Here is a 27,912-nt window from a genome sequence, read left to right on the forward strand (position 1 = left end):
TTGGCCCCTGCTCCTGGCAGCCTTGGGGGAAGGATGGTGGCATAGGTCAGCTTGGGGCCCAGGCCTCACCTGGGCTGTCACAGTCCCTGAGAAACAGAGGCCTCCCGCTGTCTGCTGAGGGCCCCCCCAGGGTTTCCGGGTCATTGTCTCCACTATCCCAAGAGCCTAAGGGTGATCTCTACCCCCTTCCCTGTAATGCACCATCCCCTGAGGCTGGATCCAGTAGGGCACTGGGGAGCAGCTCCCAGGCCCCCAGCCACCCTACCTGCTTCACCCCGGGGGTTGCCTGCCCAGGGCTCCTCTGCTCCCACACAGAAGTTCAAGTGAAGCTCCGGCTGAAGCCCTGCCCATCCCCACACACCTCCCAGACCCCCGATTCCCCCACCACCCCACCCTGCTCCACAGCCCTATTGTGAGGTCAGCGCCTTCCAATGGGTTCCGTCCAGAGGTGTGTGGTGGGGCTGGGGGCTGGACATGGCCCCCTGTCCCCAGCCTGACTCCGGCCTGGCTGGCGGCCCTCTCGGCCTGATATGTCTGTCCCTTTTGCTCATCCCTGCTGCAGGTGCCTCCTCCGGTCCCTGAACCCCGCCCCAGCCAGGGCCCCTCCTGGGGTGAGGGGCGGCCCCGGGGGCCCTCCACTGGCAGGTGACGAGGGCCCCTCGGCCACACGGGCCCTGTCTCTGCAGCTGGAACGTACTGCGAGTGCAGCCTCGGCCTCAGCCGCGAGGCCCTCATTGCCCTGCTGGTGGTGCTGGCGGGCGTTGGTGCCAGCTGCTTCTGTGCCCTCGTCATCGTGGCAATTGGTGCCATGCGAGCCAAGAAGTGTGTAGGCCCTGGGGCGGGCAGGGTGGGTGAGGGCCACGGGGCCTTGCTGGGAGAGGGGCCTCTGCCCCAGGTGAGATGTCAGCCAGAGCTGGGGAACGCTATTTCCCGGACTGGGCTGTGAAGAGGTGGGGTGCGGGAGGGGCACTTCTGGGCTCCTGGGGGCCAGCTCCCCTGCTCCAGGACTCACGCCTTCCTTTGTCCCCCAGACATGAACATGCCTCCCGCAGACACATGGCCTGCAGGTGAGTAACCTCAGGGGAGGACCCCACGGGGGAGCTGTGCCCCTGCTCCTGCCCCACTGGGAGGTGTGGTCGCAGATGCATCAGGGGCACTGACCTGAGAGCCAGGCCTGCCCTGGGAGGGGGGTCAAGTCCTCGCGAGCCTGTGCTGGTGACTGCCTGCAACGAGCCTGACCCAGCCCGTGTCGTGCAGGATGGTGGGGCACTTCGGGGTCCAGGAAGATCACACGGATCTGCACACATCGCATGTGGAGTCCCACCTCACGGACCCTGACCTGGAGGTCTCCCTGATGCCTCCCCTGGAGGCTCACGGCCTCATAACCATCCCCATGGACCCGATGGCCCCAACTCTGACTCTAGAGGAGCCGTCCCCTCTCACCCCCCCACCTGAGTAGGGCTGCGGGCAGCCTAGGGTAAGAGAATTAAACGGTATTTAGTGCTCCTGCCCTGTCCTCTCTGCGGGCTCCTCCTAGAGCCGCTGTGCGGCTGCGTGAAGGGGTGGGGAGGGGTCTGTGTACACCTAGGTCATCTCCTTTATCTTGGATGGCGGGTGTGTGTGTGTGTGTGCGCGCGCGCGAGTGTGCGCTGCCTGCACAAGTGCCCCCTGTCTGCCCTTCAGGGCAGGAGCCACAGCCCTGGTGTTTCCATCTCCTCCTGCTATGGCCTCCGTCTAGCTCCTCCCGGCATCGTCCTGCTGCCTTGCCCCACGAAGTTGGCATGGCTCCTGGGCCCCTGCCCACCCCACCCCCACCCCGGAAAACCCCAGGACAGGATGTGCAACTCTGGTGACTCCAGAGGGAGCAGCATTTGACTGGAGAACTTGGGCTGGTGCCTGTGCCCTACCCACACTGTCTCCTTGAGGTTCTAGGAGAATCCTCACAGGGCCAGGTAGGGCAGACATGACGGTCTCCACTGCCTCAGGTATGCAGTCCCCGCTCCACCCTACAGCCTATCCCCTGGGCTCAGGCTCCCATCATGTACTCCTGACCCCACCAAACATCCACTGTGGAGATGGGACCATCCCTATATGGGGGGTGCAGGGGGGGGGCCCACTGTGTGTGTGCTAGGGTCACTTTGCTGGGCAGGAGACAGGCAGGGACGAGTGAGCAGTGAGGCCCCTGGGTCCCATTCCATGCGTGGCATCCGTGAGTTTGATGGGTGTGTGTGGGGGGTCATCCAGCGGCTTAGGCCTCAAGGGGGGCACAGGGTGGTGGATGCCCCAGAAGAGGAGAGGTGGGGCTTCTCACAGCCGCAGCTGGCACAGAGCCAAGAGGATCCCGGCTCCGGGACAGGTGGCTGGCAGTGCAGGGTGCTGGCTATCCTCCCAGCCCCCGCCCTGGGCGCGGGGACCAGCCGTGGAACAGGAACTGCCGGCACTCGGGCTGGAGAATTAATATTTGTGCAGGCGCGGCAAAGACGCACTGGCTACGTGAACGCATGGGGCAGCAGGCCTTGAGCTCTGCCCCCATGCGGAGCCTCTCCTCCCTCTCGCGGTGGCCGTCCCCGATGTTGCTGCTGCTGCTGCTGTCGCCGTGGTCAGTCTGGGCCCAGTTGTCGGCCGCGGCCACCTCCTCGGGAACCCCAGGCACCCCGGACTGCCCGGAGGCGTGCGCGTGCGCGCCGGGCGGCCAGGCCAACTGCTCGAGGCGCGCGCTGCCCGCCGTGCCTGCGGGCCTGAGCCGGCGCGTGCGCGCGCTGCTGCTGGACCACAACCGTGTGCGCGCGCTGCCGCCCGGCGCTTTCGTGGGCGCTGGCACGCTGCTGCGCCTGGACCTGCGCGAGAACGGGCTGCGCTGGGTGCACGCGCGGGCCTTCTGGAGCTTGGGCGCGCTGCAGCAGCTCGACCTCAGCGCCAACCAGTTGGAGGCGCTGGCGCCCGGCACCTTTTCGCCCTTGCGCGCGCTGCGTTCCCTCTCGCTGGCAGGCAATCGGCTGGCGCGCCTGGAGCCGGCGGCGCTGGGCGCGCTCCCGCTGCTGTACGCGCTCAGCCTGCAGGACAACGAGCTGCCTGCGCTCGCGCGGGGACTGCTGGCCGGCCTGCCCGCTCTCCGCGCACTGCGCCTGCGCGGCAACCCTTGGGTCTGCGGCTGCGCGCTGCGTCCGCTCTGCTCCTGGCTGCGGCGGCACCCGCGGCCGGCGCCAGGTGAGCCCTCCGGGTGGGGGTAGGCGGGCCGGGAGCCACGGCCACGGCCACGGTCCCCGCCGCCGCCACCTGACTGTGCACCTGTGTCCCGCAGAGGCCGAGACGCTGCTCTGCGTGTTGCCAGGGCGCCTGACGCTCAGACCCTTGACCGCCTTAACGGACGCCGCCTTCAGCCACTGCGCGCAGCGGCTCTCCCCCCGGGACCTGGCTGTGGTCTACGCGCTCGGGCCCGTCTCCTTTCTCGCCAGCCTGGCCGCCTGCCTGGCGCTGGGCTCCGTGCTCACCGCCTGCCGCACGCGCCGCTGCCGCGCCACCGCCCTCGGCCCGCTGAGGAGAGCGCTGGACCCTGGCCCCGGGAGCCCCGCGGCCGCTGCTCAGGACTGAGCGGGCCTTGGCTGTTCTCGAATCTTCCCCTGTCCCCTGCCCTTCTTCACTCCCCCCTGCAGGGGTCAACAAGCGACACAGACAGAAATTCCGTGACATTCCTTTAGACATCACCACTGCACACACCGGGTCAGGGGGCGGCGCGCGCCGGGCCCCCGGGCGGAGGGGCAGCGCGCGGCTGCGCACGGGCCGCATGGGGAAGGCACGCGCTCGACACGGGAAGGGCTGGGCCTGTACAGGTTGGCGGGCAGGGCTGAGGACAGTCCCGAGCCAGTGTGGTGGTTGGCGGGGGCGGGGAGCCTATCTTGGGCTGCGGGCTGGAGGACGCGAATAGCTGGCCCAGCCCTCGTGGGGATTGGAGAAGGTCGGAGGCAGTGGGGGAACCCCAGCGCGCTCCTAGGAGGCAGCTGCCAGCTGAGGGTCAGAGTCTGCCACTGGGGGACGAGCAGGGCCAGCTGGATGGATAGGGTCAAGCGGAGAAGGGAAATGGGTCAGAAAAGAGGGGTGGAGCTGAGGCTTCCAGGAGCAGGCGCTGGAGGAGGGGGTGACCCAGCCAGTCGGGGCCTCGCACCCCCACTGTGGCTCTGGTAGTGGCTGGAGAAGGATGGGGCTTCAGTCTCTGCTCCAAGCCCCTCTGGCCAGGTTAGCCCCTCTCCCCACTGCTTAGAGACCCCAGGGCCCTGCCTCTGCCGGAGTGCCCTGTGGCCCTGCCCAGCCAGCTCAGCTCTGGCCTGTCCTCAGCCGCTCTGGTCCGAGCCTCGGTCCAGCAGGGGCTGCCCGCCAGGCAGCAGGGCGGACAGACAGACGGGAGGCCCAGGGTGGGCAGTCTTGGGCGGGTGGGCTTCCCTCAGGCCTTCCCGAGCAGCAGGACCCATCAGTGTCCTTGGCCGGGCTAACTGGGCAGGTGGGCGCCTCCGGGGGCCTCACACCACGGTGCTGACCGAGGGATCTGAGAGGTTGAGCGTGCCCGTGATATCAGTGGGATGATACTGCTGCAAAATAGAAATACACAGACAAGGCAGCCCGTTAGCCCCCATGCTCGGGGGCACGCGCAGGGCCGGGACGGGTGGACCGGCCAGCCGGCCGACCGGCGGGCGGGCGGGCGCGGCCTGGGGGAGGCTGGGGGGCGCTCCTCCCCCTGACCCCGTCGTGCTCCGGGACTCTGCGTGGGCCGGGCCGCTGTCCCGTCCATCTGTCTGTCTGTCTGCGGGGGAGGGGGGCAGAGGAGGGCGGGCAGGGCGTCTCAGCTCTCCCTATGACGGGCACACATCTGCAGCTGGCCCTCCTCCCTCTCAATAGCGCGTCGCGGCAGCACTGTGTCTTTTTGGTTTTGCAAAGCGCCGCGTCCACCCCCGGTGCTCTATAAATAAGAACCAACAATCAATACCCGCTGGCCCCGCCGGCCGCCAGGGACCCCAGCCCTGAGCGCCCAGTGCTGCCCTGGCCCGGACCGGCCACAGGACAGGGGCAGAGGATCTTAGCAGCCGGACCGACCCCACCCCTCCCAACAGAGCCCCCCACCCAGGCCTCCCTCCAAGCAGGCGCCCAGCCCGAAACGGGGAAACTGGGCCGCCCTCCCCCGCCCAGCCCCTCCAGGTGGCAGTACCCCCAGCCACCCCTACAGGGCAGAGCCCCAGCCCCAGATGCCACATGGCGTCAGGGCTGGCCTGGGGGATGGTCCCTGGTGTCCACAGAGGCTCAGGCAGAGTCTGTTGGGAGTGTGTCCCCAGAAAGGCACCTCGAAGGTCTCTGAGCTGCACCTGGACAAGCTAAGGGCATGTGTGTTTTCTTTGGGCAGGAGTATTGGTTGGGGGGGGGGGGCGGGCTCAAGGAGGCCCTCAGAAAGTTCCCTGTGTAGCTTTTGTGCTCCTCCCTAAAAGTGCTGTCTGTGAGGATACCTTGTCTCCAGGCCTGCCCCACCACCCCTCCTCTCTGGTCTTGGGTTTCTCCTTGAACCCCTTGGCAAGGGCCCCTGGCTCAAGCTCTGCACACTTTTGGGCTCCCAGCTCCCCGACCCTCAGTCTCCACCCCCTGCCAGTGCTGAGCCCCTCCTGGGAAGCAGAGCGGCCCAGGTCTCATGGGCCGCTCTTGGGGCACCCTGATGGCTTTACCCTGGACTCCCGGTTATTCTGTGCAAGCCCTGTCTGTGTCCTGGAGATGTGCCCCCCTTCCAGTGGACTGTGTGTGGGGGAGTGTAAATCCCATATCCACCTTGAAGCATAAGCTTCTGCGGGATGCGGGCCAAGCTGCCCCTGGACTGCAGGAAGGCCAAGGGCAGTGCTAACTCTGGGCGGCCCCCTCCCCACCTCAGACCGGGGTGCCTCTAGCAAGGCTGGGTCCATTTTAGGGGCTTTTATTCCAAGTGTGCGCATCTGGTGCAGCGACAAACTGCCCAAGTTAGGAGGCCTGCTCTGACGTGGCCCTGTGGGGAGAGGAGCGGGAGGGTCAGGAGCTGAGGCGCTGGTCCTCTCCACCTCAGGAGGCCTCTCCTTCCTGGGCCTCTGTCTGGGAGCCTCAGTGACTCCGGCTCTGTAGGCCACAGCTCAGCCTGGGGTGGGCTCCACCCCCTCTGGTGCCACCCGGTCCCCGCCTGACCGTCCCCTGTGGCTGGGGGCCTGTTCCAACTCCAGGCCCCAGCCGTCCACCCAGACAGAGCCAGGCCCGGCCCCCAGCCCCGGCCCACACGGAGACCACATGGAAAGGGTGCAACAGGCATGGCTCTGGTGAGACACGTGAGACAGGTGTCTGCGTGGTGGGGCTGGCGGCCAGACAGACGGGCGGATGGGACATCACAGCCACCCCTCCGTGGATGTCGCCAGGGGTGGGAAAGAGGGCAGTGGGCCGCTCTGGGACAGGCTGCAGAAACGGACGTAACAGAGAGGCGGTGTGGCCTCCTGACCGTGAGGAGTCCGGCACAGATCGGCGCCGGGCTCCCGGGGCCCTGGGCGCAGCCCCGAGTCGGTGAGGCTGACCGGCTGACCAACAACATGACACAGCTTCAAGATGGCGCATGGCGTCATGGCATGGGGGGCGGACCAACGCAGAGACACATGGGGAAAGAGGGCCCAGGGAGGGCCAGTGGGAGAAAGGACCAAGAAAGGTCCAGAGAGCCAGAGAGTGAAGACCTCGTGTGCTGGGCAGAGATGAGGGCAGAAGGGCCACAGCGGTCAGAGGTGGGGTGGATGGGATGGTGAGGGAGAGGGCACGCCTGATGCACGGGACACAGACACGGGGGCGGGGCGAGAGAAGAGTCGGAGACGTGGGACTGGGCGTTCTTCCCCTTACCGTGTCTTTGGAGGACCTACGTCTCTTGAAGCTGGAAGCCAGGGTGGAGGTGATAGCCCTAAATGTGGCTTTCTTTTTAGGGTCGGGCTCTGCTCTACCACTCTTTCTATCCTAAAATGAATATGTATAAGTGATTAGACGGCTAAGGGTGGCGGCCACACCGCCCTCGCCTGCTTCTCGGGGGCTGCTGCCCAGCCTGGCCGCCGCTCAGGCCCTCGCTCCTGCTGCCTCCCTGTGCTGGACAGACGCGCCAACAGCCGAACATGTGCAGGCGGCCTCTGCTCCTGCCCGGTCTTGGGCCTGACCTTGCTCGTGCCGGGGCTGGACTTGGGAGGGGGGGGGGGGTCCCGTCCCGTCTGGCTCTCTTCCTGGGATGTCTGCCTGGCTCCCTGGCTCCCGGGTGGCCCTGGATTACAGGTGTCCCGAGGAGAAGGGTCCCCCAAGCACCGGAGGAGTCGCCCCTCGGGCCCTGCCAGCGATTCTGTCCCCTGAGGGGGCACGCCAAGATTCAGGAAGGGGCCGAGGGGCCGAAGGCAGGTGGCGAGATGAACTGGAGAGATAGATAGATGGAGGTGGCTTCCAGACCCTGGCCTGGGGTCTGATGGCCAGGATGGCCCTGTGCCAGCTAGTGAGAGCAGTGACCAGGTCCCAAGAGCAAGAGTGGGCAGATGAGAGGTGTGGGGGCTCCAGCAACCCATCCTCCCCCTCCCTCCCCCCCCCCCCTCCGGACCTGGCCCTCCCTCTCTGAACATCAAATTCATCCCAGGACACAGGCTCTGGGGAATCACCCAGAGAAAGAGAAGAGAAGAAGCAAGCCAGAAAGGACCCCGGGGCATGAGCCCTCAGGCCTGCACAGGCCCCACTACCTGCCCTACTCCAGGTGGGCCGTGGCTGCCCCGTGTGCAGCCTGTTTCCAGCTGGCAGCGAGGTCCCACAGACACGGCCTGGAGTGCCAGGCAGGGCCAGCTCGCCCGATTCAGGCTGGAGTTATGGAGCACAGGACACAGCAGGGCAGCAGGGAAGGGGGTCCCTCCCTGGAGGGTGCCGAGGGGTGGCGTGGGGCGGCGAGGGCAGAATGTCTTGGACTCACGTGCTATACCCGGGTGGGTCCCTGTCTTACCCTGCCTCAGTTTGCCTTCCTACGGAATGGGCGCCGGTGGGCGACTCTGGAGACAGAGGGGCCAGGCGGAGGCTTGGAGCCGGGCTTTGCAGGGGGCAGCCACCCGCAGGTGGCCCCCAGCAGCGCTGCCCCTGGCTGTGGCTCCTAGCTCCGGTCCTGCCCACATGGGCTCCCGGGGGCCAGAGCCAGTGCTTCGGCCTGCGGGAATGGAGGAGGGCCGGGGCCAGGCCGGGCCGTGGGCACCAGGCCTCGGAGAGTGCCTGTCCTACCTGCAAGTTCTTTCTCCACACGTTCACCGCGGCAAAGGCTAGCTGCATCTGCTTCCGACGAGCGTCCTTGTGTCGCTTGTAGGCGATCTCAATGAAGATCAGGAAGATGCCGGCCACAATGCCCCCAGCCACCAGCATGAAGACCCCTGTGGGCCAGGACCCAGGGCCTTAGCTGTTGGCTGCTGGCCTGCAGGCCCCTTGGAGAACCCCGCCAGGGTCCGCAGGGGGACGGAGGGCGATGGGGACACCCACCTGCCATGTTCTCGAAGGTAAGGGTAGCAGGGGCGTTGCTGCGCGAGTCACACTCCTGGTACCGCACCCACGTCTTGTCCAGGTCTTCCATGAAGCCGTTCTCGTGGGACCTGGGGGGGGGGGGGGGGAGGGCGGGGCCCGGAGTGGGCGGGGCCCGGAGCGGGCGGGGCCTGGCCCGCGGTGGGCGGTGTCTGTGTGCCGCGGCGGCGGCGGCGGCGGCCGGGTCGGGCTCTGGGGAGGGGTCCGCCTCCGGTGGAGGCTCTCGGAGAAAGGTGCAGGACCGCGGGCGGCGGGGGAGGCCGACTCACTTGAGGATGGACAGGGAGACGTTCTGCTTCCAGGGGCTGTCCTTGCGCATGCCGATGCCGAAGCCTGAGCGGAAGAACAGCTCGCCAGTGGTCACTAGGTCGCACTTCTGCGAGGCTTCAAACTCCAGCACCGCGGAGTCCCAGATGAAGGCATGAAGCTTGCTGCGGGCAGGAGCGGGGGTCATGGGCGCGCGGCACAAGCGGTCTGCCCTCGCCCCTGCCCCTGGTACGCCTTCGTCCTGCCCGACCCGAATCCTCACCTCTAGCTCCGTCCCGTGGTTCCCGTCCAGCCCGGACGGACACTCTTCCTGGAGGGGTGGGTGCCCCTCCCCCGTCCGCCCCCTCGCGGGTCCCGCACGCCCCGTCCCCCCTCGCGGGTCCCGCACGTCCCGTCCCCCCTCACTTGTCCCGCACGGCTTGGATGGCCTCGGCCGCGCTCTCATAGTTGTGCTTCTCCATGTGTCGGTACATGGTGCTCAGCTCCACCTGCCGCCGGAAGTAGATGTCCACCGAGCTCTGCTTCACAGTCGCGTAGATGAACTTGTCCGAGGGATTCCTCAGCTGCCGGGTCAGAGGGCAGGGCTCGCGGCTGCTCCCGGGCTCCACCCGAGGCAGAGACCCGCCGACCTCGCGCCGTCCGCCCGCAGCGGCTAAGCCTCACCCGCGGGTCGTTGATGCCGGTGATGCGCTCCTCGGGCCGGTCCAGCACCAGGAAGGCCGCCAGGTTGGCGGTGTAGGAGGCCACGATGATCATGGCGAAGCCGGCCCACACCATGCCCAGGATGCGCGCTGAGAAGCTTCGGGGGGCGCCTGCGGGCAGAGGCCGGTCAGCTCCCGGCGGGCGGGAAGGGGCGGAGCGGGAGGCGGCCGGGACGTGGCCTCACCTTCCCCGATACCCGAGTTGAGCAGGACACCCCAGGAGAACCACATGGCGGAAGACAGGGTCAGCGCGTCCTCCTCCTCCTCTTCACTGTTCACCTTGAACCGGCCGAAGGGGCTGCGGGGAGCAGAGGGCCGGCGGGAGAGGGCTGGAAGGGCAGCCCTGCCCCGCCCCTCGCCGGGCTCCGCCCGCCCCCCCCACCCCCCCCGCAGGTGGAGGCGTCAGGCCCTCGGGCCGCGCTCACCTGAAGCGGTCCAGCAGGTACAACATCACCGCCACCACGTGCACCGAGAGCCCCACCAGCAGCCACAGTGTGCTCTGGAAGGGCTGCATGAACGAGTCCAGCGTGCTTCGGGGGATCTCCTGCAGGTGCACGGGCTGTCAGCGCCGCCCGACCTCACCTCGGACCCCACCCCACCCCCGCCGGGCCCTGCCCACCTTCTTGACCAGAATGGTCAGGCCCTGGTACTTGAAGGGCTTGGAGAACTCGATGTACTGTGCACGCTCATTGTTGATGGTCAGGGGCGCCACGATCATGTCCGCCTGCCCGCTGAGCAACTCGCCCATCATCCCGTTCCACTCCTTCTTATTGCTGTTGTTCACCTGCGGGGCGATGCTCCGGTGGGTGCGCGGACACCGTCCGTCCCACTCCAGCCGCCGGCTCCCGCCTTGGCTCAGCTCTTGGGTCACCCACTCCAGACCCGGCCCCAGTCTGCAGGCCCCGCCTTGCCCGCAGGCCCCGCCCACACCAGGCCCCGCCCGGTTCGCAGACCCCGCCCACACCCGCTCAGGCCCCGCCCCCGCCGGCAGGCCCCGCCCACCCCCGTCCCTGTCCCTAGTAAGACTCGGTCCACCCGGTCCCGTCCCTCGTGGCTCCCAGCAGTCCACGCGTACCCGCTCTTGAGTGCCAAACTTGCCATCGGCCACCAGGTGCACCTCATAAGTGAAGTTCATGGTCCGCGCCAACTTGATGAGCAGGTCAATGCAGAAGCCATAGCAGCACTGAGGCACTGTGTGGCGTGCTAGGGAGGTGAACAGGGGCCGTAACCACCGAGCTCCTGGCTACTCCGCTCCGGGCCCGCGCCCCACGCCCGTCTGGCACTCACGGCTGCCCGGTGACGTGTCATTGGGTCCTGTGCAGATCACCTTCTTCACCGGGTCCCCATTGACCGTGAACTCCTCCTTGCATGTGCCATCGCTCAGCGTGGGCTTGACGTACACGAAAGGCTCCTGGTGGATCGTCACAATCTGGGGCGGGGGGGGGTGGTGGTGGTGGTGGTGGTGGGGAGAGACCCAGCCTGGACCATCCACCCTCAGCGCCCAGACTCCCCTGCACTCCCTCCAAACCCCTGGTGTCCCCCCACTCCAGCCGCTTCCCTTCTGCTCAGCCTCAGGGGGCCAATCCACATCTTCCCTGGCCACCATCAACATCTGGCCGTTGCCCTCAGGAGGGTCCCCAGACTCCTCAGCATTCAGAAGACACATGGCCTCCTGAAACAGTGTGCCCTCCTCTTGGCCACTTGTCTTGGGGATCTTGGCTTACACATCACTCCTTCCATCAGAGGAGCCTGCTGGAATGGCCAGTGTGCCCAGCACCTTCTCTGATCTCTCAGGGATGAGAAACTCCCTGTCCCGGCCCAGAGCATGCACCCTGCCTGCCACCACCCACCATGAGGACAGGGGCATGTCTGACATCCACTCTGAGCCTGCACAGGACCTGGGACCCGCAGGGATCACCCTTGTCTGACCACCCGGCCTCTCCTGGCCTTCAGCCTCTTCAGCAATGGCTATCTGATCATCTGTCTGTCCTGCCTTCCTCTTTCCTTTGCCAATGCTGTCCTCTCTCCCGTAGCTTGCCTCTCAGCCCAAGGGGATACTTGAGGCTTATGCTGGGGTTCTCTCTTCTTCCTATCTTCTGGGGGCCCATAGCCTAGGGGATGAGGGGGACAGACACAGGACACAGGGGGCTGAGCCAAACGCAACAGGTTGAGCCTGCGGAGTGAGCAGGGATCAGTTTGAGAAGGATTCTCTCCTGGCACATGGGGGACGGTGGGTCTGCAGGGCGGGCTGGCCAGAGCCTCAGCTGTAAGGGCAGCATTTTGACTTTTCCCATGGGGGATTGGGAGCCCCTGCAGGAGCTGTGTAAACTTTCATGTTTTTCTATTATACAAGCAATGTATGTTTGCATGTTTAAAAAATCGGTGAGACCAAAAAAAAAAAAAAAAAGTTGAAAAAGCCATCTGAATCTGGCAGCCTGGATGGGACCATCTGGACCATCTGGCCATCAGTGTTTTGGCTCTTACTTTCACTTTCCAACACAAGGTATCGAACTGCAAGGAGCCGGTTGGCTTTGGAAAAGCCCACTCTGCCTGTCATGAAGGATGGTGACCTGTGGGCAGGTGCTGACATGGGTCTGGGTGAGAGGCCCTAGGGGGTGGCCTCAGAAAGGAGACTAGGTCAAGAGACATTTGAGGACCTGGGCGTGCCGGGAGAAGGTTCACTGGGCCCACGGCACTTAGGATCTTTGCCTTTGGCCCAGCGCTGCTGTGGGCCGGTAACAGGAGGGGCTCTCACGAGAGTGCCAAGGAGGACATAGGGGCCCAGGGATGAACCCAAAGGAGCAAGGAAGAGAAGTTGTGAGGAGAAAGGCCAGCCAGGAGGGTCTCCCAGAGGCCCCAGCAGGAGGGTCAAGGAGGGAACAGCCTGCCATGGAGAATGCTGGGGGGGGGGGGGAGGGGGCAGGGGTGAAAGGACGGTTTGACTCAGTCACGGTGAGAGGCTGTGAAGACTGGGGGTGGGGGTGGCTAGGGTCCCCCAGAGGGGTGATGAGTGCAGGAGCTCGAGTCCACAGAACAACCTCTGTCTGTCCCTCCGTCCCCTAGCAGCTCATCCCCAGGAGAGTCCTATCCCACACGGCTTCCTGACTGAAGTGCATTTGGATCCAGAGACGCTCCGGAGAGAGCCCACGGGACGGGGCCCAGCAGCTGCCTCTCCTCCCTCCACCTGCTCTCCCTGCCTGCTCTGTGTCACCAGGCGTGGGCTGTGGCAGCCGGGCGCCGGTCCATTCCCCACTTGCTTCGGTCCTTTGCACTGGCCTCACTGTCCCCTCCTGTGGGCCCGCGGAGCTGGATGGAGTGTCTGGGTGTGGATGCTGGCACAGGGCGGTGGGCCCCCACCTTCAGCCTGGTGGACATCTGGTACCCTCGGGGCTTCTCTGTCTCTCCGCCTGGCCAGATGATCTTCCTGTCGTTGGGGATAACCTGGGGGTGGGAGTATGAGATGGAGGGTGGCCACGCAGGGGTCTTGGCCCCAGGACCCTAAGGCCCCAGCCCCCACCCCCTCATGACCCCCACCTACGTGGGTGCCGTTGTAGATGCCCACTTGCACCAGCTTGCGGTTCTGCAGGTTCATGATGCTGTAGTTGGCGAACTTCCGGTCCCCGTCCTCGTTGAACTCCACACGGCCCGTCACCCCGTCTGCGTACTTGGAGGACATCAGCACCCTGGGGAGGGCGGTGTGAGCACACTTACCGGACACGTTCCCTCTCCCCGGCCTTCTGAGCAGCCCTAGCCCCCTTCCGCTGCCTCAGTGCCAACAAGGAAAGGTTAGCAGGAACCAGACCCTCGTGCTGGGAGTCGGACGGTGCGCCTGCCTGCCGGCACCGGACGGAGAGCACCGCCGTGGTAGCCCAGCAACTCCCGAGCCCACGCCCCATTCGAGGGCTTTCTGCGCTTTGGGACACTCGAGCCTCCCAGCAGCTATCCTTGCCCCGGAAGGGAGCGGTAACCTGCTCACCAACAAGGGAAGTAGGGCCGATGTGCTGTCCTGTTGTACGTGCACGCGGAGCGTGCCCACGAGCCACACACGTGAACACACGTGGCCCTTGTGTGGATGCATCCCTACGCACGTGTGCGTGCCACGTGCCTCGCCGAGTGTGTGCGCATCTGCCGCACAAGCCTGCCGTTGTGCGTGTGCTCCTGTTGTGGGCGCCATAACTGTGGTTCTGCACATGCGATTCCGCGTCTGCTACTTAGTGGGGTGGAGGGGGTCTGGTGATAGGTTGAGTGGCATAGTGTCCAGGGTGCTGTGAAGTAACTCCCACCGTGTCCATCCACTTGGACATCTGGCCAGCCCTGGCTCTCTACAGGCTTAGGTTCCATCCTTAGGGGGCTCCTCGTCTGATGTTCTCGGTACTTGGAAGCCCCCTGTCCCCATCTGCAGCAGGAGCCTCCTCCCAAGGGCTGTCAGCTACCCTGGGGCGCTGGGGTGGGTCTCGGGGTCAGGAGCAGCGGAGGCAGCCACGATTTCAGTGACATTTGAGACATTAATGTCGCTGTTGGAAATGGGACACATGATTATCACAGTGGAGCTGGAGGTGGTGGTGGAAGAGAGATGGGGGGCGAGGGGGAAGTCTGGGAGATGCCTGTACGCGTAGGATGTCTGACCACCTGCTGAGGAGCGACCACTGTCATCTTCTGAGAGGCCTCACCCACCTCCAGAATAGAGTCCCGCCCACCTCTAGAAGACAATCCCGCCCCCCCACCTCTAGAAGAGTCCTGCCCACCTCTTGAAGACAATCCCCACCCACCTCTTGAAGAGCGGCCCTGTCTTCCAGATGTTGGTGTTGCCCACGCAGCCCCGCGGCGGGTCGGTGATGTTCTCCTTCTCCAGGAGTTCGTGCACTGCCTGGGCCACCACACCGACGGCGTCACTGATGTGGGCCGACTCGTTCTTGCCATTGATGAGCTGCAGTCCGATGATGCCTGGGGCGAGTGGGGTGGGCTTAGTGTCCGTGGGGGACCCCTGCCCACCGGGACCCAGAGAGGTCCAGCACTCACCGTCAGGGGCGTAGCGCAGGGCGTTCCCCGAGATCTCTCGCTCCCCCACCAGCCACACATACCCGGAGCCTGTCATGTTCAGCATCGCGGCTGCGCGGTACACGGTGGCGGCGTCGTCCTCGCTGTGGGGCAGAGGGGGGTGACGGGCCCGGCCAACCCTCCAGCCCTTCCCCACCGGACCTGTGCCTGTGGATGCTCTGGGTTCACAGGTCCTCCTCTGGAGTGTGGCCCTGGCCCCGCCCCCCAGCCCCTCCCTCCCCTGGAAAGAGGCCTGGAGACACTGCAGAGGTGACAGGCCCAGCACCCCCCCCCACACACACACCTCCAGCCCTTCCTGGGTCCAGTGATGCTGCAGAGTGGACAGTCCCCGGTACCCCCCCTAGCTGGGCCCACTGACCCTACACAGGTGACCGGTCCCAGCCTGCATCGCCAGCCCGCACCTGGACCAGGAGGACACCCCCCCACACACACCCCGACAGCAGAGGTGACGGGTGGAGGGTGGGGATGGGGTGATGGGGCCCAGACCCCCAGAGCTTCCCAGGCCTCTCTTGCTGGCCCTCCCCCCTTGGTGAGCAGGGTCACGGCGCCCCAGATGGTGACGGATCATTGTTGATTGCTTACTTGCTCACGGTACCAGGCACTGCTCTGAGCGCGTTACACGGACTCTCTTACTTAATTCTCACGGTATCCCTACGAGGCGGACATCAGTACTATCCCTGTGTCAGGAGGGGAAACCAAGGCACCCAAAGCACACGAGTGACGGTAATGGCAGACCCGGGTCTGTGTCTGGACAGTCACCCCAGGGCCCATGCTCCTGTGACCTCCTGGATAGGCTGCGCACACTCTGGTTCTCCAAGTCCACCCATGCGAGACGAGGGGCTGGGGACTCTCCAGGTGGGTCAGATGTTGGTGGGACCCAGCGTCTGGGAACTGCCCCTAGCGCTGCAGCGGAAGCTGCTGGAGGGGGCCGGCAGCTGCTGCACCCGTTATGCTTTGTGTCCTGCCGCCTAGAACCCGGCCATCACGGGGGACAGTGCAGGTGGTCCTGAGCTCTCGGGATGTCCTTACAGGCGAGCCCCTGTGCACCTGATCCCCTAAGGGTCTCCTGGTCAGGACAAGGATCCCGGGCCCGGTAGGGCCATGGGGGCCACGGGGCGGGGGAGTGCGGAACCACCCCTTGCTTCTCTGCCGGACTGGACTTGGCCCCACACAGGCCTAGACCACAACCGGTGCTTTGCCTCTCTAACACGTGGGCACTGGGGCACAGAGAGGCTGGACAGACTGAGCGTTGGGTTATTTTCACAATGGCTGACTCTGGAAAGCCAGGTGGCCCTAGGCTCCCTAAGGGGTCTGCCCTCGATTTTCTCAAGAATTAGCCAAGACCTTCAGTGTTCGCTCTACGTGACATGCTACTCAGACATAAGCAACACAAACAGAGGTACTCCGGGCAGCCCCGTACCCGAGACCGAAGGAGAATATCGAGCCAAGATGACCCGGAAAAACCAGCACTGTGTGTGGAGGGGCACCTGTGCCCCCGTCAGTGGTGCTCACAAAACCTGGCAGAGAAGCTCATCTGCTTGACACAGTGCAGGTCTGTGACTTTTGACTTAGCGGAACGAGCACACGCCTGTGCTCGTGTCTGTGTAAATCGGTATCGCCAGTAAAAAGTTGTGCGCAAAATCCTGATCGATCCATCAAAACTGTTTGAGGGAAGTAATCAGCCCCAGAAGAGACAATCTCCGGAAGATAGGAATAAAAAGTCTGAGGAACGACTTCTCCGCCCTCTATAGGAAATGGCTCAGAAATGAAGACTGGCTTAATGAGGTCTCTCTGCAAAGTGCTCTCAACAGCCCTCAAGAAGGAGGAGCCAGTGTGTGGGGGGAGGTCCCAGAGTCAGGAAGGCCTGTAGGTGCCGCTCCTGGGGAGCTGGGAGTGCTGGGGGCCGGGCTACCCTCTGTCGTGGGACTGGGGCGTCTCTGCTCCAAGGAGCCCAGTATGTGAGCGGAGGGGTTTCTTCCAGTCTTAACAGTCCAGGCGGGGGCCTTACAGGAATTCAAGAGGGGGTGTTGGTGGCTGTGTGGTCGACACGAGTGCTGTGCCTTTGTCGGCAGCGTGTGTGCGTGTGGGGTGTGTGTGCGTATGCACGCAGGAACACGTGTGCGCTGTGCATGTGGGTGTGGAGTACGTGCATGTGTGGGGTGCACGCACCTGTGTGCAGGTGTGCATATGTCTGCACATAAGTGTGGTGAGCCTGTATGCGCACATATGGTGTCTGTGCGTGTGAATGGCTTGTGTGCATATGTGTACGATACGTGTGTGTGCACTGTGTATGGATGTGTGGGTGTGAACGTGCAAGCTTGTGAGTGTGTATATGGCGTCCACGTGTCTATACAGCACGTGCACAACGTGTGTGCATGTGGCGTGTGTGTGCTCGGTACGTGTTGTGTGTGCTGCGTACGTGGTATTTGTGCACGTGAGTGTGTGAACGTGTGTGTATATGTGTATGTGTGTGACTGGTGTGAATATGCCGTGTGCCTGTGTGCACCCGTTTGCTGAGGTATGCGTGTGCAAATGATGTGTCTGTACGTGTGGCGTTACACGGTGTGTGCTCTCGTACTCGTGCACGTGGCCCTGTGTGTGTGGTGTGTGTGCAACTGTCTGATGTGACCACGTACCCTTCCCCGGGCTGGCCTTTTTGTTGGACTCACATCTGCCAAACCCCTCCTTGACCCTGGGGGCTGGCGACACAGGGTGAGCCCCTCCCAGCCCGAGCTCAGGGGGCTTCAGGGTGTGGTGTGGGATCTCGCTGACCAGGCGAAAACCAATCAGAAAGCACCCACCCCTCTGCTGGGACCCGGGTGTGGTGGGATTGCGTGGGTCGGTTTTACCTGTGGCTTTCTGGCCTGCGTCCCGGTGGCCACTCTGATCGCAGTGTGTGGGCTGGACGGGTCTAGTCTGACGTGACCTCATCCTTTGTAAAAGCGCCCAACGGTTGAACATCTATGTTTTGGCATAATGAGTTCCTCGAGTTGCTCTGTCCCGGGGGAAGGGGCCTTCTGGCTGCCAGCTGACCGTCCGCTTGCCCACCTGCCCGTCCACTGGCCCACCCACCCACCCTTCACCCCACCGCACCCACGGAGTCTGTCTCAAGCCCTATGATGGGTGAGGGGGAATGGAACCAATCAGAGGATCTGGTGGCACCTTCCTGGAGGAGCTTGTTCTGGGAGGGACCGTGCAGCCCCCTGACCTTGTCTGGACAAGCCCTCAAACCCTTCTCCTCCCCAAGCGCCCAGGGTCGGATGGTTGGCTTGGCAAGTGGCCCATGACGTGGGTGAGTGGTGAGTGAGGGCTTCCTGCCTTCCAGCCCAAGGAGCCTTGATTGGCCCCACCTTGCTCCTGCACCTCGAGGTGGGGCGCCCGGCTCTGCGTCAGAGATTTGTTGACTGAACGCACAACGGACACCTGTCCTGAGCCTCGGGGTGTTGCTGTCTGTCTGTCTGTCTGTGGTCTGCCGGAGAGCAGCATTTGGGGAATGCTTCTCTGGGTGAGGTGACCCCCGTTGGTCCCCCCGCTCTGTTGGAGCCTGGCAGTGCTTCTAGGAAGGGGTGGCCGGGGGGCCGTGCCCACCCAGGCCCTCCTGGCTGTTCCGTGGAGCGGGGCTCTTCCTTTTCCTGCTCCGGGTGGCCTGCCCTCTCCCTTCCCAGGGGATCCCAGCCATTTACAGACGGGGAGAGGTTCCCTAGGGGCTCGTTTCCAAAGTCGAGGTGTGGGTCAGGCCCTGTCTGGCGGCGGCCTGGTGTTCACAGGTCCCTAACTGGTTCCCTTCTCCGTGCTGCCCACTCTGACCATTGCAGTCTTCCCGTCCTAGGACTCTGGCTCTCTCCCCGCTGTGGCCTTCTCACCTGGGCTCACCTGCACACATGTCACTTCCCACTTCCCTGGGCCTTCTCCCTGCGCCCAGTTCCCAGAGCCCTGTGACACGTCTATCACCTCGGGCCGTGTTTGCCTTCCTAAAGGCAGGGGCTTATCCGTCGTCCAGCTCGGAGCGAGCGGCAGCAGGTGACGGGAAGGAGTTGGGATGGACACACGGAGGGCGTGGCATCTGCCAGGGCACCAGCTGTGTGCACGGGAGCGGGGGGCGGGGGGGGGCGGGGGTCTCCCTGGCGATGGCATTTCGGAAGCTGAAACTCCACTTCGGCCCCACAGTGCCCGTGGCCCAGGTGCGGCCCTGGGTGAGGTGGAGGGAGGGGCCCGGCCCAGCCTCACCTGGCAGAGAGGATGATGACCCGGGCCTCCAGCTCCCGTGCCTCCATCAGCAGCGCCGTCACGTTCTTGGTCCCCGGGTCGAACTGCAGCACCTTCTCAGCCTGCGGTGTAAGCGAGAGTGTCAGCGGCCGGCTGCGGCCGGGGACATAGCGCCTCAGGGGCGAGAGTCGGGCCGCAGCTGCTAGGAACCCAGAGGCGGCGTGGCTCGGGCTGCCCCGGCCTGCGCCCGCCTCCTGCACTGTGCACCTGCCTGCCTGGCTCCTGCTGGCCTGGCCCGGCCTCGCTCGCTGTCCCTTCTTCAGCCTGCTCGCTCTCCTGTCCTCACTTTTGCACTGAGCATGCAAGCTGAAGTGGGCTGAGACTCAGAAGGACGCGTGCAGCGGACAGGAAACAGAAAAGAGTTTTGGAAGGCAACCGGGAGCAGAGATGGGGCCGACTTTTCCAAAACCACGGGAGATCCTCTCAGGCCTGACCCCGCAGGCCCCCTGCGAGCGCGGCTGGACCGGGGCAGGCGGGCGGCTGGGCGGGCGGGCTCCCTCCTGGGCTCCACGAGGAAACCCGGGGGGTCCCAGAGATTCGCATGCACTTCCCGGAGAGCGGCTCCTCCTGCGGCCGCGCCTGCTTCTCGGCGCAGGCCAAGGCCGGGGCCGCGGTGGGCGGGCCGCGGACACCCTCGCGGCCCGCTCCTGCCCTCTCCTGCCTGCGGCTGCCTGCCTCACGAGCTCACTCTCCTCACCGCTCGGGCCTGCGGCGCGGCAGGGCCGGGCCGACGGCGGCCCTAGCGGCCGAGGCGCCGGAGCAGGGCCCCCTAGCCGGTGGGCGGCGTGCACGTCCATGCATATATACCTTGGGTCCACGCTTGTTGTCATAGGACAGTTGGTCGAGGTTTTCATAGTTCCTTTTTTTACTCTGATGAATAATGTGCACAGAGAAAATATGCAGACACAGAAGAAGATTATAAACGGTTGAAAATGACGGCGCTAAAGCAATCACACCACCTCCTCGGCACGTCTGCAGACGGGCACGTACCTGGAGCTCGCAAACACCTAGGCCCGAGCGGGGCTGGGGGCCAGGGCGGTGCTGGGGACGAGGGGGCACGGGGGCCACCGGGGCTCCCGGCCACGGAGCTGTGCTCTCGGACACGGTCATACTTGGGAGAAAGGGAGGCCCTGTCTGTGTCCACACCAAACGTGTCCCTTTGGGGTCCCGCCTGCCCTCCCGACCCCTGCCATGCACCTGCCGTGTGGCCCCAGCAGTACCCACCCCGCCCCGGTCGGTCCTGAATGGGGGGTGAGCAGCCCCTCCCTCATGCCCTGTCCGCTCTGTCCCTCCGCCCGTGGCGTCCTCCCTTCTGTCTCCCTTAGCGGCCCAGGTGCCTGTTCTCACTGACCAGTGTGTGCACACCCGTCGGCCCACGTGTGCACTGGAGAGCGAGTATGATAGGATTGTGTGTGTGTGTGTGTGTGTGTGTGTGTGTGCACGCGCACATGCACGCAGGGGTGGCGAGCACCTGTGGGCATCTGTGTGAAAGTGTCAGTCTACATACGCTCTTCGGTGGGGAAATGAGGGCCGGAGCCATCTGAGCCCTGGCATGTGTGTGCGTGTGCACGCGCGCATGTGTGTGCAAGCATGTGCATGTGTGTGAGCCGGTGGGGTGAGTGTGCCCGTGGGCTGCATGCCCACCTGTGTGCCCAGCTGTGGTCTCAGCGTGTGGTGGGTGATGTGAGGTGTGAAGGGACTGTCTTGGGAATGATAGCATGTCCCTGTGACCACGGGTGCACATGGGTGGATGTGCAGGGACGTGGCTGGTGAGCGTGTGAGTGAGTGTGTGCGGCCACAGGTGGGCACGCCAGGAGGTGACCGGCCTGCCAGGCGCTGGGGGATGCTGTCTTGGGAGGGGTGGGGCCCACGACGCTGGTGGTCAGCCCTCCCTCTCAGACTCAGTGTCCCACAGCAGGGCCCCCCCAGGACCCTCTGAGTCTGCCCTCTGGCTCCGCCCACCCCAGCCGGTGCCCTCTACTCCCTTCAGGGGCCTACGAGGGGCCTGGGGTTGGCGCTAAGTTTGCTGAAGCCAGCTCTGACTCCACAGGCCGAACGTGTTTCCCGCCACCCCCTTGGTCTGGCCTCCAGGGCCCGCCCCAGCCTAGGCCTCCCTCCCTCTCTGCCCGGCTTGGCCTCGTCCTGACTTAGGGGCCGTGGCATGGGTGTTGAGCACCCAGGGCTCTGTGCTGGGTGAAGGCGGGACCCTGGGCCTCCTCAGGCTGGCAGTGGGGGTGGGGATGGGGGTCACCTGGACCCCCAGAAATTGCCACTCTGCTCTCTCTGCAGCCCCAGAGTGGGCGCCAGGCTGGGGCTGGTCGGCCAGTGTCTCTTGTTGGGGTCCAGAGCCCAGCCCCAGGGTAGGGGTGAGGAGGGGACTCGCAAGGGGCTCATTGGGGAGGGGAGCGGAGGGGGAGGCCTGAAGGGGGCAGAGCCCGGGCTGAGGGGTCCGGGTGGCAGATGTCGTGGATGAGCTTTGGTGAGGACAATGGGCAGCTGAGAGGGGGCGGGCAGCGTGGGAGGCGTGGGGGGGGGGGACGCGTCACAGCAGCGAGGGTACAGGGTCCTTTGGGGAGGGGCCTGGCGCAGGGGCCGCTGTGGCCCTGAGGCCGCTGGGGTTGGGGAGTGGGAGGGGCCGAGCCGGGGCCTGGCTGGGGAACTTGGGGGGGGGGGGGCGGGGTAGACGGTGGGGCGGGGGGCGGGGCTGCGAGGGTCCGGTCGCGGGCGGGGGGCGGGGTGGGGTGTTTGCGGAGCTCCAGGTGGTCCTGCCCTCGCCCCGCAGGGACTGACACGAAGGAGATTTCGACTAATGGCAAAGCGAGTGAAATGAGCCGAGAACAGGCTGGGGCGGGCGCTCGCCAGACGTAGTGGTGCTGACCATGCACGATGGAAAGAAAGGGTGTTCACACACGGGCCACAGACACAGCGGCAGGCAGCGCGCCGGCTCCTGCTCCCGCTCCTCCGGCGCCTCGGCTCCTCCTGCTCCTCCCGCCCGCGGCCCGGGCCTCACCTTGGACTCGCGCTCCTCCAGCAGCGTCTCCAGGCGCTTCTGGGCGGCCCTGCCCTCGTGGTCGTCGCTGACCAGGAGGATGATGTGGTTCCAGCTGTAGACGCGCATCATCTCGAACCAGACGCTCGACTGGTGGGAGTAGGGCGGCACCGTGCGAAGGAAGCTCAGGTGTATGCTCTGCGGGGACACGGAGGGGGCTGAGGGGCCTCGGGGACGGCACCTCGGCCCGCGGCCAGCGGGGGGCGCTCTCCCGGGGACACGGAGGGGGCTGAGGGGCCTCGGGGACGGAGACCTGAGCCCGCGGCCAGCGGGGGGCGCTCCGCCGGCCTGCCCTCCTGCCGCTGGAGACCCTGCTTCCTCCTACCCCTACCCTCACACCATTGGGGGACACCTGCCGGACGCGGGGACCCTACTCCCACTGCTGCCTCCCTTCCCCCTCCCACCCCCAAGTCATCTAATCTCAGAAACAGCCTCCGTGGAATTGTTCCTGAGGCGACCAGCCACCCCCTGCCAGACAGCCTGGGCTCAAGAAAGTTCCCACTGACTTGGGGAGCTTCCCAAATTTGCATAACTGTAGTATTTGTCAGGAAATCTTTATTTGGGGCTAAATATTTCTTCTCTTCAAGTCCAGGGGTTATTGGTTGCTGACCCTGCCTTACTTCTCTGTGTGCGTATTTTTGAAGATTTTTTTTTTAAGTTTATGTATTTATTTTTGAGAGGGAGAGAGCGCGCGAGAGTGAGCAGGGGGCGGGGGGCAGAGAGAGACGGAGAGAAGGAATCCCAAGCAGGCTCTGTACCATCAGCGCAGAGCTCAGTGTGGGGCTCGAACCCATGAGCCATGGGATCATGACCTGAGCCGAAATCAAGAGTCAGAGGCTCACGGACTGAGCCCCCCAGGCGCCCCTCTGTGTGGAAATATTAGCAGCCAGCCAGGGGCGTGGCAGGACACAGCATGTGCGCAGCCCTCCTCGGCCTAGGTCCTCTGTGTTAGCCCCTTTGGTGACCCCGCAGACCCACAGTGATCTTGTGGTCCTCTGAGACGTCCAGATTAGTCTTTTACCTGCTCCCTCGTTGTGACCTGAGGGGCAGTGTTTTGGAACCTGGCTGTGAGAATGCCCCTGTGCCTCTGTCCCTCATCCACTTGTAGACAACATGGCTACAAGGGGGTTAGGGTTGGGGTCCTGGGCTGACTCTGACCCAGGCCTTCGTGGTCCAAGTGCTGGGCACAGATTCGCAGTGGACCAGGATGGTGAGTGGGGCCAGGCTGGATTTGTGAGGTTTGGTCATTTGGTTTGACCTCATACTGGACCAGGGAGCTGGGCCACAATCTGGGTCTGGGCTAGGGTTCTGCCCTGGAAGAGGGTGTCTCCTCCCTGCCTGTGAGGTGGCCTGTCTGCCGCTCTCCCTCCTTCTACATATGAGAGGACTGGCGCCAGACAGCTAAGCTTGGGGGGCCCAGGAAAGGACCCCCCACTTCTCTGCAGCTGAGGGCAAGTGCATCTGAACAGTTTGGGTGCCTCGGCTGCGTGCCAGGGTTCCCAGATCCTCGGGACACACACATCCCTGACCTCCCCAGACACCCCTGGCCCTGGCTGGGATGACCTCGTGCCTTAGGCGGCTTTATCTAGAATTGTGGGCTCCCAGCAAGACGAACTTGGAGGGGATGGGGAGACCGGGCAGCCCCCACCACACGGCCCCTCCTCCGGCCCCTCCCGATCTGTCTGCAGGTAAGCCCAAGGTCTGAAGGAGGATGTGGGCCAGGCTGTGGGGCCCTCCCAGCCTCTTGGTGGCTAGTGGCACCCCCAGCTGATGAGTCCTCCCGGAATCACGAGCAGACGCCGTGAGAGAGCAGTGTGACCTCGAACAAGTTCCCCACCTCTATGGGAAACCACCCCAGTGGCCTCCTGGCCTTTCCAGCTGCTACTCCAGGACCGGATGGCTCCCCCACACCCCTCCTGGGGACCACAAGGGCTCTACGCACTGCTGACTGGTGCTGCTCCCGGCCCTGGGCCTGCAGACCCCGGGCCAGGCTCTCCTGCCGCAAGCCGCCTCCTCTGTTACCCTGCGCGCGTGCCCACATCCTTCTCAGCTGTGCCCTGCGGTGGGGAGGGCTTCTCCCGGCCCACGGGGACCTCTGCTGCTCCCCAGGGCTTGCTATTGGTGCCTGCCACCTGCCAGTGGGCCACCTGCCAGGGTGAGCGTGTGTGTGTGCGTGTGTGTGCATGAGTATGAGTGCGTGAGGGTGCCTGTGACGGTTGGTCTGTGTGCTGGAGCGTGAGTGTCTGTGAGTGTGTGCGTGAATGCAAACACAAGTGTGTGACGATGTGGTTGTGCACGCCAACGTGCGTGATATGCGTGTGCGTGTCAGAGCACACAAGTGTCCGTGTGAATGTGTTCGTGTGCACATGAACTTGGTGCGTGTGGGCGCGAGCGAGTGTGTGGGTCTGTTTGTACCTGTGACTCTGCGAGTCTGAGTCTGTGCTGGCGTGTACGTGCATGCGTGTGGATGAGTTTGCGTCTCAGGCCATGGGTATGGGTACGAGTGTGTGCACATGCCTGAACGCGTGAGCTCACGTATCACCCTGCTGCTCCTTGAGCCCGGAGCCCATGGTCCGCGCACGTCTGTGCCCCGCCCGTCCTGCGTGGTGCCTGCCCGGCCTCCTCCCCCTCCCCAGGGCAGCCGCCTCCGGCGGCCACTGGGTCTGAACACAGGAACAGAGCCAGCTGGGTCCCCACCGAGTGGTCAGGCTTACCTTGTCTGAGTAGATGGACATACGGGTGGTCAGCCCCAGGACGGGGATGCGGTAGAAGCCGGCTGTGTAGGAGACGGGGGTGGGAGTGAAGTGGTCGTTGGGGGTAGGTGGGTGGCTAACTAGGATGGCGTAGACCTGTGGACACAGGGGACAGGGTCAGCTCACGCCGGGGGTGAGGGCGGGGCGGGCATGGCACTGGAGCTGGCTGCCGGGAAGCAGCAGAGGCTGACTCAGCAGGCCGGGGGTGGGGACAGGCAGGGGCGCCGATTGTGCACACATACAGCCCCAGGGGACACACTCCCAGCCAAGGGGACAGGACCCTACAACCACCCTCAGAGGAGAAAGAAATCGCAGGGGTGAGCCGGAGGCAGAGCCGGACTGCAGGGTGCAGCAAGAACACAGAGGGAGGCGACCGACCCCTCCCCACACTTCCCCTGCCGGGGCCTCCCTTCACCTTCTCACACTGGGCGGGGGGGCTGTGCTGGGTGCGTAGTGAGACCCTGGCAGGGAGGGTGCAGGACTGTTCTTGTGATGGTACACACCGCCCCCAGCGTGGGCTGGGGAGAGTGACTGGTCCCGCATCATGATGACAGGCACACCCGTGCCACCCACTGTCCCTCCTCCTGGGTGCGAGAGCCCGTAGTTCAGAGACTGGGAGGAGCTCCAGAAGGCTGCATCTAAAACTGCACATTGAGCCTTGTCTGGAGAAGCCAGGCAAGGAGCCACTGGAACCTTCCGTCTTTTCGCCAGTGTCTTCCGGGGGCCGGCTGAGCCCCGCTTAGTTTGAAGGAGACCCAGTGCTGATTTTGAGCGCTGACCACATCCTCACGGAAGGGAAGGGAGGGGCTGGGGGGGGGCATCCCGGCTTTCCTGCCCAGACCGAGGCCCCCGGGGGCAGGTCTGAAGCCAGTGGCTCAGCTCTCCAAGGCAGAGAGGTGGTGGGGGGAGCAGATGTCTGGGTGATTCCACGCTACCCTCATGGGGAGGACCTGTTCTGTCCCAACTTTGCCCGTTTTCCTGCAAATGGGGTGGGGGTGGCAGGCTCTGGACCCATCTGGTGGGGGCGACGGCTGCCATCCTAGCGTGGCGCATGCCCATAGGTCGCGCTCAGTGAGTGGCAGCTGCTGTCACCTTTGCTCTCGGCACTGGCTGTTCTCTGAGGGAACAGACTGTGTCCTGTGAGTTGGAGGAGGGGCCCCCGGAAAGGGCCCTACCTGGACTCTCTAACTCTACCTCGTTATGTCTCTCCCTCATCCCGGATGGGACGTGTGACCAAAGCCACCAGCCACAAAGGCTTCACCCAGTTCGGGGCTGGGAGCGTGGGGTGGCTTATGAGGTATGCGGGGGGGGGGGGGGGGGCGGGCGCAGATTTCTGAGCAAAGCTCAGCCCTGTCCTATCTGCAGTTGGAGCTGTGAGGACTGGTTATCCGTCCCAGGCCGTCCCACCAGTCTGCACCCAGAAGTGCCCTGTCCGTGTCTGGATGAGTCTCTGGCCATGCCAGTGCCCACGAGTGTGTGCGGGATGTGCATTGTGTATACATTTATGGCCCAACATGTCCATATGTATACTGTGTGTGTGTGCACGATTGAGCCCGTGTGCGTGGGCACATGTGTTTGCATGTACACCCGGGTATGCCAGGCAGTAGGTGGCACATGAGTGTGCGTGTCCACGGATGTGCACGTGTGTGTGGGCAAGTGTGTGCGAGTACGTGAAATTGGCTGTGTGATGCTGATGTGCGTGAGTGTGTGCTAATGTAAGTCTGTGCGTCTCTGTGCATAAACCTGGGTGTAAATGCGTGCATGTGTGAGTGTGCATGTCCACAGATGTGGTGTGTCTGTCAGGTGAGCAAGGACGAGCCTCGTTTGGCCCCGTGTCGGTCCTGGCTCTTACATAAAGGGCTGCATTGCAGTGATCCCGTGCTTTCATTGGAATTCAGCAGGCAGCACGGCACAGGGGCGGACAGCTCTGACAGGCGAAATCCCAGGAGCCATGTCCTCCCCCGCAGCGCTGGCTGTCGGCGGCTGCCATGCTGGGCCCTGACACCTCCCACATGCTCAGCCCCCACTCCCACCCCACAGAACACCCTGCTTCAACACCCGGGCCGTTTCCCATCTCAGGCCAACCCACGGATGGGGGGAGGGGGAGGAGGAAGGGAAGGAGGTCTAAAAGCGGAGACAAAGATGGCCCCGGGGCCCATCCTGTTTAGAGACCCGCGCATAGCGCGTGCTTGTGGCTGGGACAGCATCTCTGCCCATAAGCCCAGAATGCCCACCCCCTCACTGACACAGTGAGGAAACAAACCACGAAATGCTTGCCACATGTCTGCACACACTGGTCGGGGTCTGGAGCCCTGAAACCCTTGCGGGGACTGACCAGGGTGGCAGGTGACCAGCTTAGGGGAGCAGGATGGGGAGGTGGCGTTCAGCTGCTAGTGAGACCAGCTTGCTCCAGAATGAGCCAGCTCACTTAGGAGTCGTCTCTTAAGAGGGCTAGGGAAGGCCAGGATGAAACTGGAACAGTAGGAGGGAAGATGGTGGGGAGGCGGTGGGGGAGGGGCAAGAGCAACGCAGTGGAAGCCCTGGCGGGGGGGGGGGGGGGGCGGGGAGGGGTGGGCACCTGGCTGGAGATGAGGTCCTCGCACACCGACAGGGCCATCTGGATGGCGTTGGGCTTGTGGGTGACCGAGGTGGCGTTGAGCTGAATCTTCCAGGAGCCATGCCGCTTATTGGCCTGGTTCACGGCCTCACGGAACATCTGCTCATGCTTTCGCGTGCTCAGCACGGCTCCGATGTTGACAATCTTGGGGTCGCAGGCGGCACGGGCAAAGGAGCAGGAGAAAAGCAGGGCGAGTGTCAGCAGGCGCATGGTGCTCATGGGCTCCGGGCAGAGCCCTAGCTCTGGGCAGCGCGAATGCGGGGCCCTCGGCGCATCCCCAGCGGGGTGTCCCGGCCGTCCTGCGCGCGCCCGATCTCGCGGGCTGGGGGCGCCAGGTCTTCCCCCGGGGCCGTAGTCCTGGGGCGTCTGCGGGAGGGAAGAGGGCACCCGAGCCCCGGGCCGGCGGGCGCTGTGCTGGGCGCGCGTGGGTGCCTCGCTCCGCGCGAGCGGCTGGCGCTGTCCGCGGTGCTGAAGCGCGTCCCGGAGCTGCTCCAGGCGCCCCGCGCCGGGAGGACGCCGCGGCCGCGGCTCCTCTGCGGGCTTCGCTGGTGCTGGTCCCGACGCTGCGGCGACTGCGGCAGCTGCGGAGCCGCGAGTGGGGCCAACGTCTCCTACCCCTCCCGCCGCCCCCGCTTCCCAACACGG

The 27,912-nt window shown here is 64.6% G+C and overlaps 3 protein-coding genes across 12 annotated transcripts; 2 read left to right on the forward strand and 1 right to left on the reverse strand.

The window, feature by feature from the left end:
* Nucleotides 1–425: 425 nt before the first annotated feature.
* Nucleotides 426–1,505, forward strand: TMEM210 (transmembrane protein 210). Its single transcript, XM_058693448.1, has 4 exons — nucleotides 426–562; nucleotides 687–822; nucleotides 1,032–1,067; nucleotides 1,258–1,505. Exons 1-4 carry the CDS (start codon nucleotides 475–477, stop codon nucleotides 1,457–1,459), a joined length of 462 nt encoding a protein of 153 aa, XP_058549431.1. The 5' UTR covers nucleotides 426–474; the 3' UTR covers nucleotides 1,460–1,505.
* Nucleotides 1,506–1,608: 103 nt separating this feature from the next.
* Nucleotides 1,609–3,679, forward strand: LRRC26 (leucine rich repeat containing 26). The gene is made up of 2 exons (XM_058693441.1): nucleotides 1,609–3,207; nucleotides 3,302–3,679. The coding sequence occupies exons 1-2, from the start codon at nucleotides 2,502–2,504 to the stop codon at nucleotides 3,589–3,591; spliced, it is 996 nt and encodes a 331-aa protein (XP_058549424.1). The 5' UTR covers nucleotides 1,609–2,501; the 3' UTR covers nucleotides 3,592–3,679.
* On the reverse strand, nucleotides 3,680–27,912 carry GRIN1 (glutamate ionotropic receptor NMDA type subunit 1). 10 transcript variants are annotated; one of them, XM_058693409.1, is made up of 21 exons: nucleotides 27,229–27,912; nucleotides 24,612–24,746; nucleotides 21,859–22,035; nucleotides 19,656–19,718; nucleotides 18,810–18,910; nucleotides 14,544–14,665; nucleotides 14,294–14,468; nucleotides 13,063–13,207; nucleotides 12,882–12,965; nucleotides 10,812–10,953; nucleotides 10,600–10,727; nucleotides 10,144–10,308; nucleotides 9,950–10,068; nucleotides 9,710–9,822; nucleotides 9,487–9,635; nucleotides 9,229–9,386; nucleotides 8,826–8,987; nucleotides 8,518–8,627; nucleotides 8,266–8,411; nucleotides 6,877–6,987; nucleotides 3,680–4,951 (listed from the first exon to the last, which is right to left on the reverse strand). In XM_058693409.1, the coding sequence occupies exons 1-21, from the start codon at nucleotides 27,484–27,486 to the stop codon at nucleotides 4,835–4,837; spliced, it is 2,880 nt and encodes a 959-aa protein (XP_058549392.1). In that variant the 5' UTR covers nucleotides 27,487–27,912; the 3' UTR covers nucleotides 3,680–4,834. The 10 variants fall into 10 exon arrangements, with proteins under 10 accessions (XP_058549392.1, XP_058549393.1, XP_058549401.1 ...); XM_058693410.1 differs by having other exon boundaries at nucleotides 3,680–4,583; nucleotides 27,229–27,600; XM_058693418.1 differs by having other exon boundaries at nucleotides 24,612–24,673; nucleotides 27,229–27,344.

This window comes from Neofelis nebulosa, chromosome 12 (assembly GCF_028018385.1).
Source record: "Neofelis nebulosa isolate mNeoNeb1 chromosome 12, mNeoNeb1.pri, whole genome shotgun sequence".
Classification (NCBI taxonomy): domain Eukaryota; kingdom Metazoa; phylum Chordata; class Mammalia; order Carnivora; family Felidae; genus Neofelis; species Neofelis nebulosa.

Excerpts from the sequence above, each read along its gene's own strand:
- TMEM210 (XM_058693448.1), top strand. The coding sequence starts at position 475 with ATGGCCCCCTGTCCCCAGCCTGACTCCGGCCTGGCTGGCGGCCCTCTC. Across the intron at positions 563-686 it reads TTTGCTCATCCCTGCTGCAG|CTGGAACGTACTGCGAGTGC; the intron begins GTGCCTCCTCCG and ends CTGTCTCTGCAG. Across the intron at positions 823-1,031 it reads GGTGCCATGCGAGCCAAGAA|ACATGAACATGCCTCCCGCA; the intron begins GTGTGTAGGCCC and ends TTTGTCCCCCAG.
- LRRC26 (XM_058693441.1), top strand. The coding sequence starts at position 2,502 with ATGGGGCAGCAGGCCTTGAGCTCTGCCCCCATGCGGAGCCTCTCCTCC. Across the intron at positions 3,208-3,301 it reads GCACCCGCGGCCGGCGCCAG|AGGCCGAGACGCTGCTCTGC; the intron begins GTGAGCCCTCCG and ends TGTGTCCCGCAG.
- GRIN1 (XM_058693409.1), bottom strand. The coding sequence starts at position 27,486 with ATGAGCACCATGCGCCTGCTGACACTCGCCCTGCTTTTCTCCTGCTCC. Across the intron at positions 10,309-10,599 it reads AGTTTGGCACTCAAGAGCGG|GTGAACAACAGCAATAAGAA; the intron begins GTACGCGTGGAC and ends ATCGCCCCGCAG. Across the intron at positions 10,069-10,143 it reads TGACCATTCTGGTCAAGAAG|GAGATCCCCCGAAGCACGCT; the intron begins GTGGGCAGGGCC and ends GTGCACCTGCAG.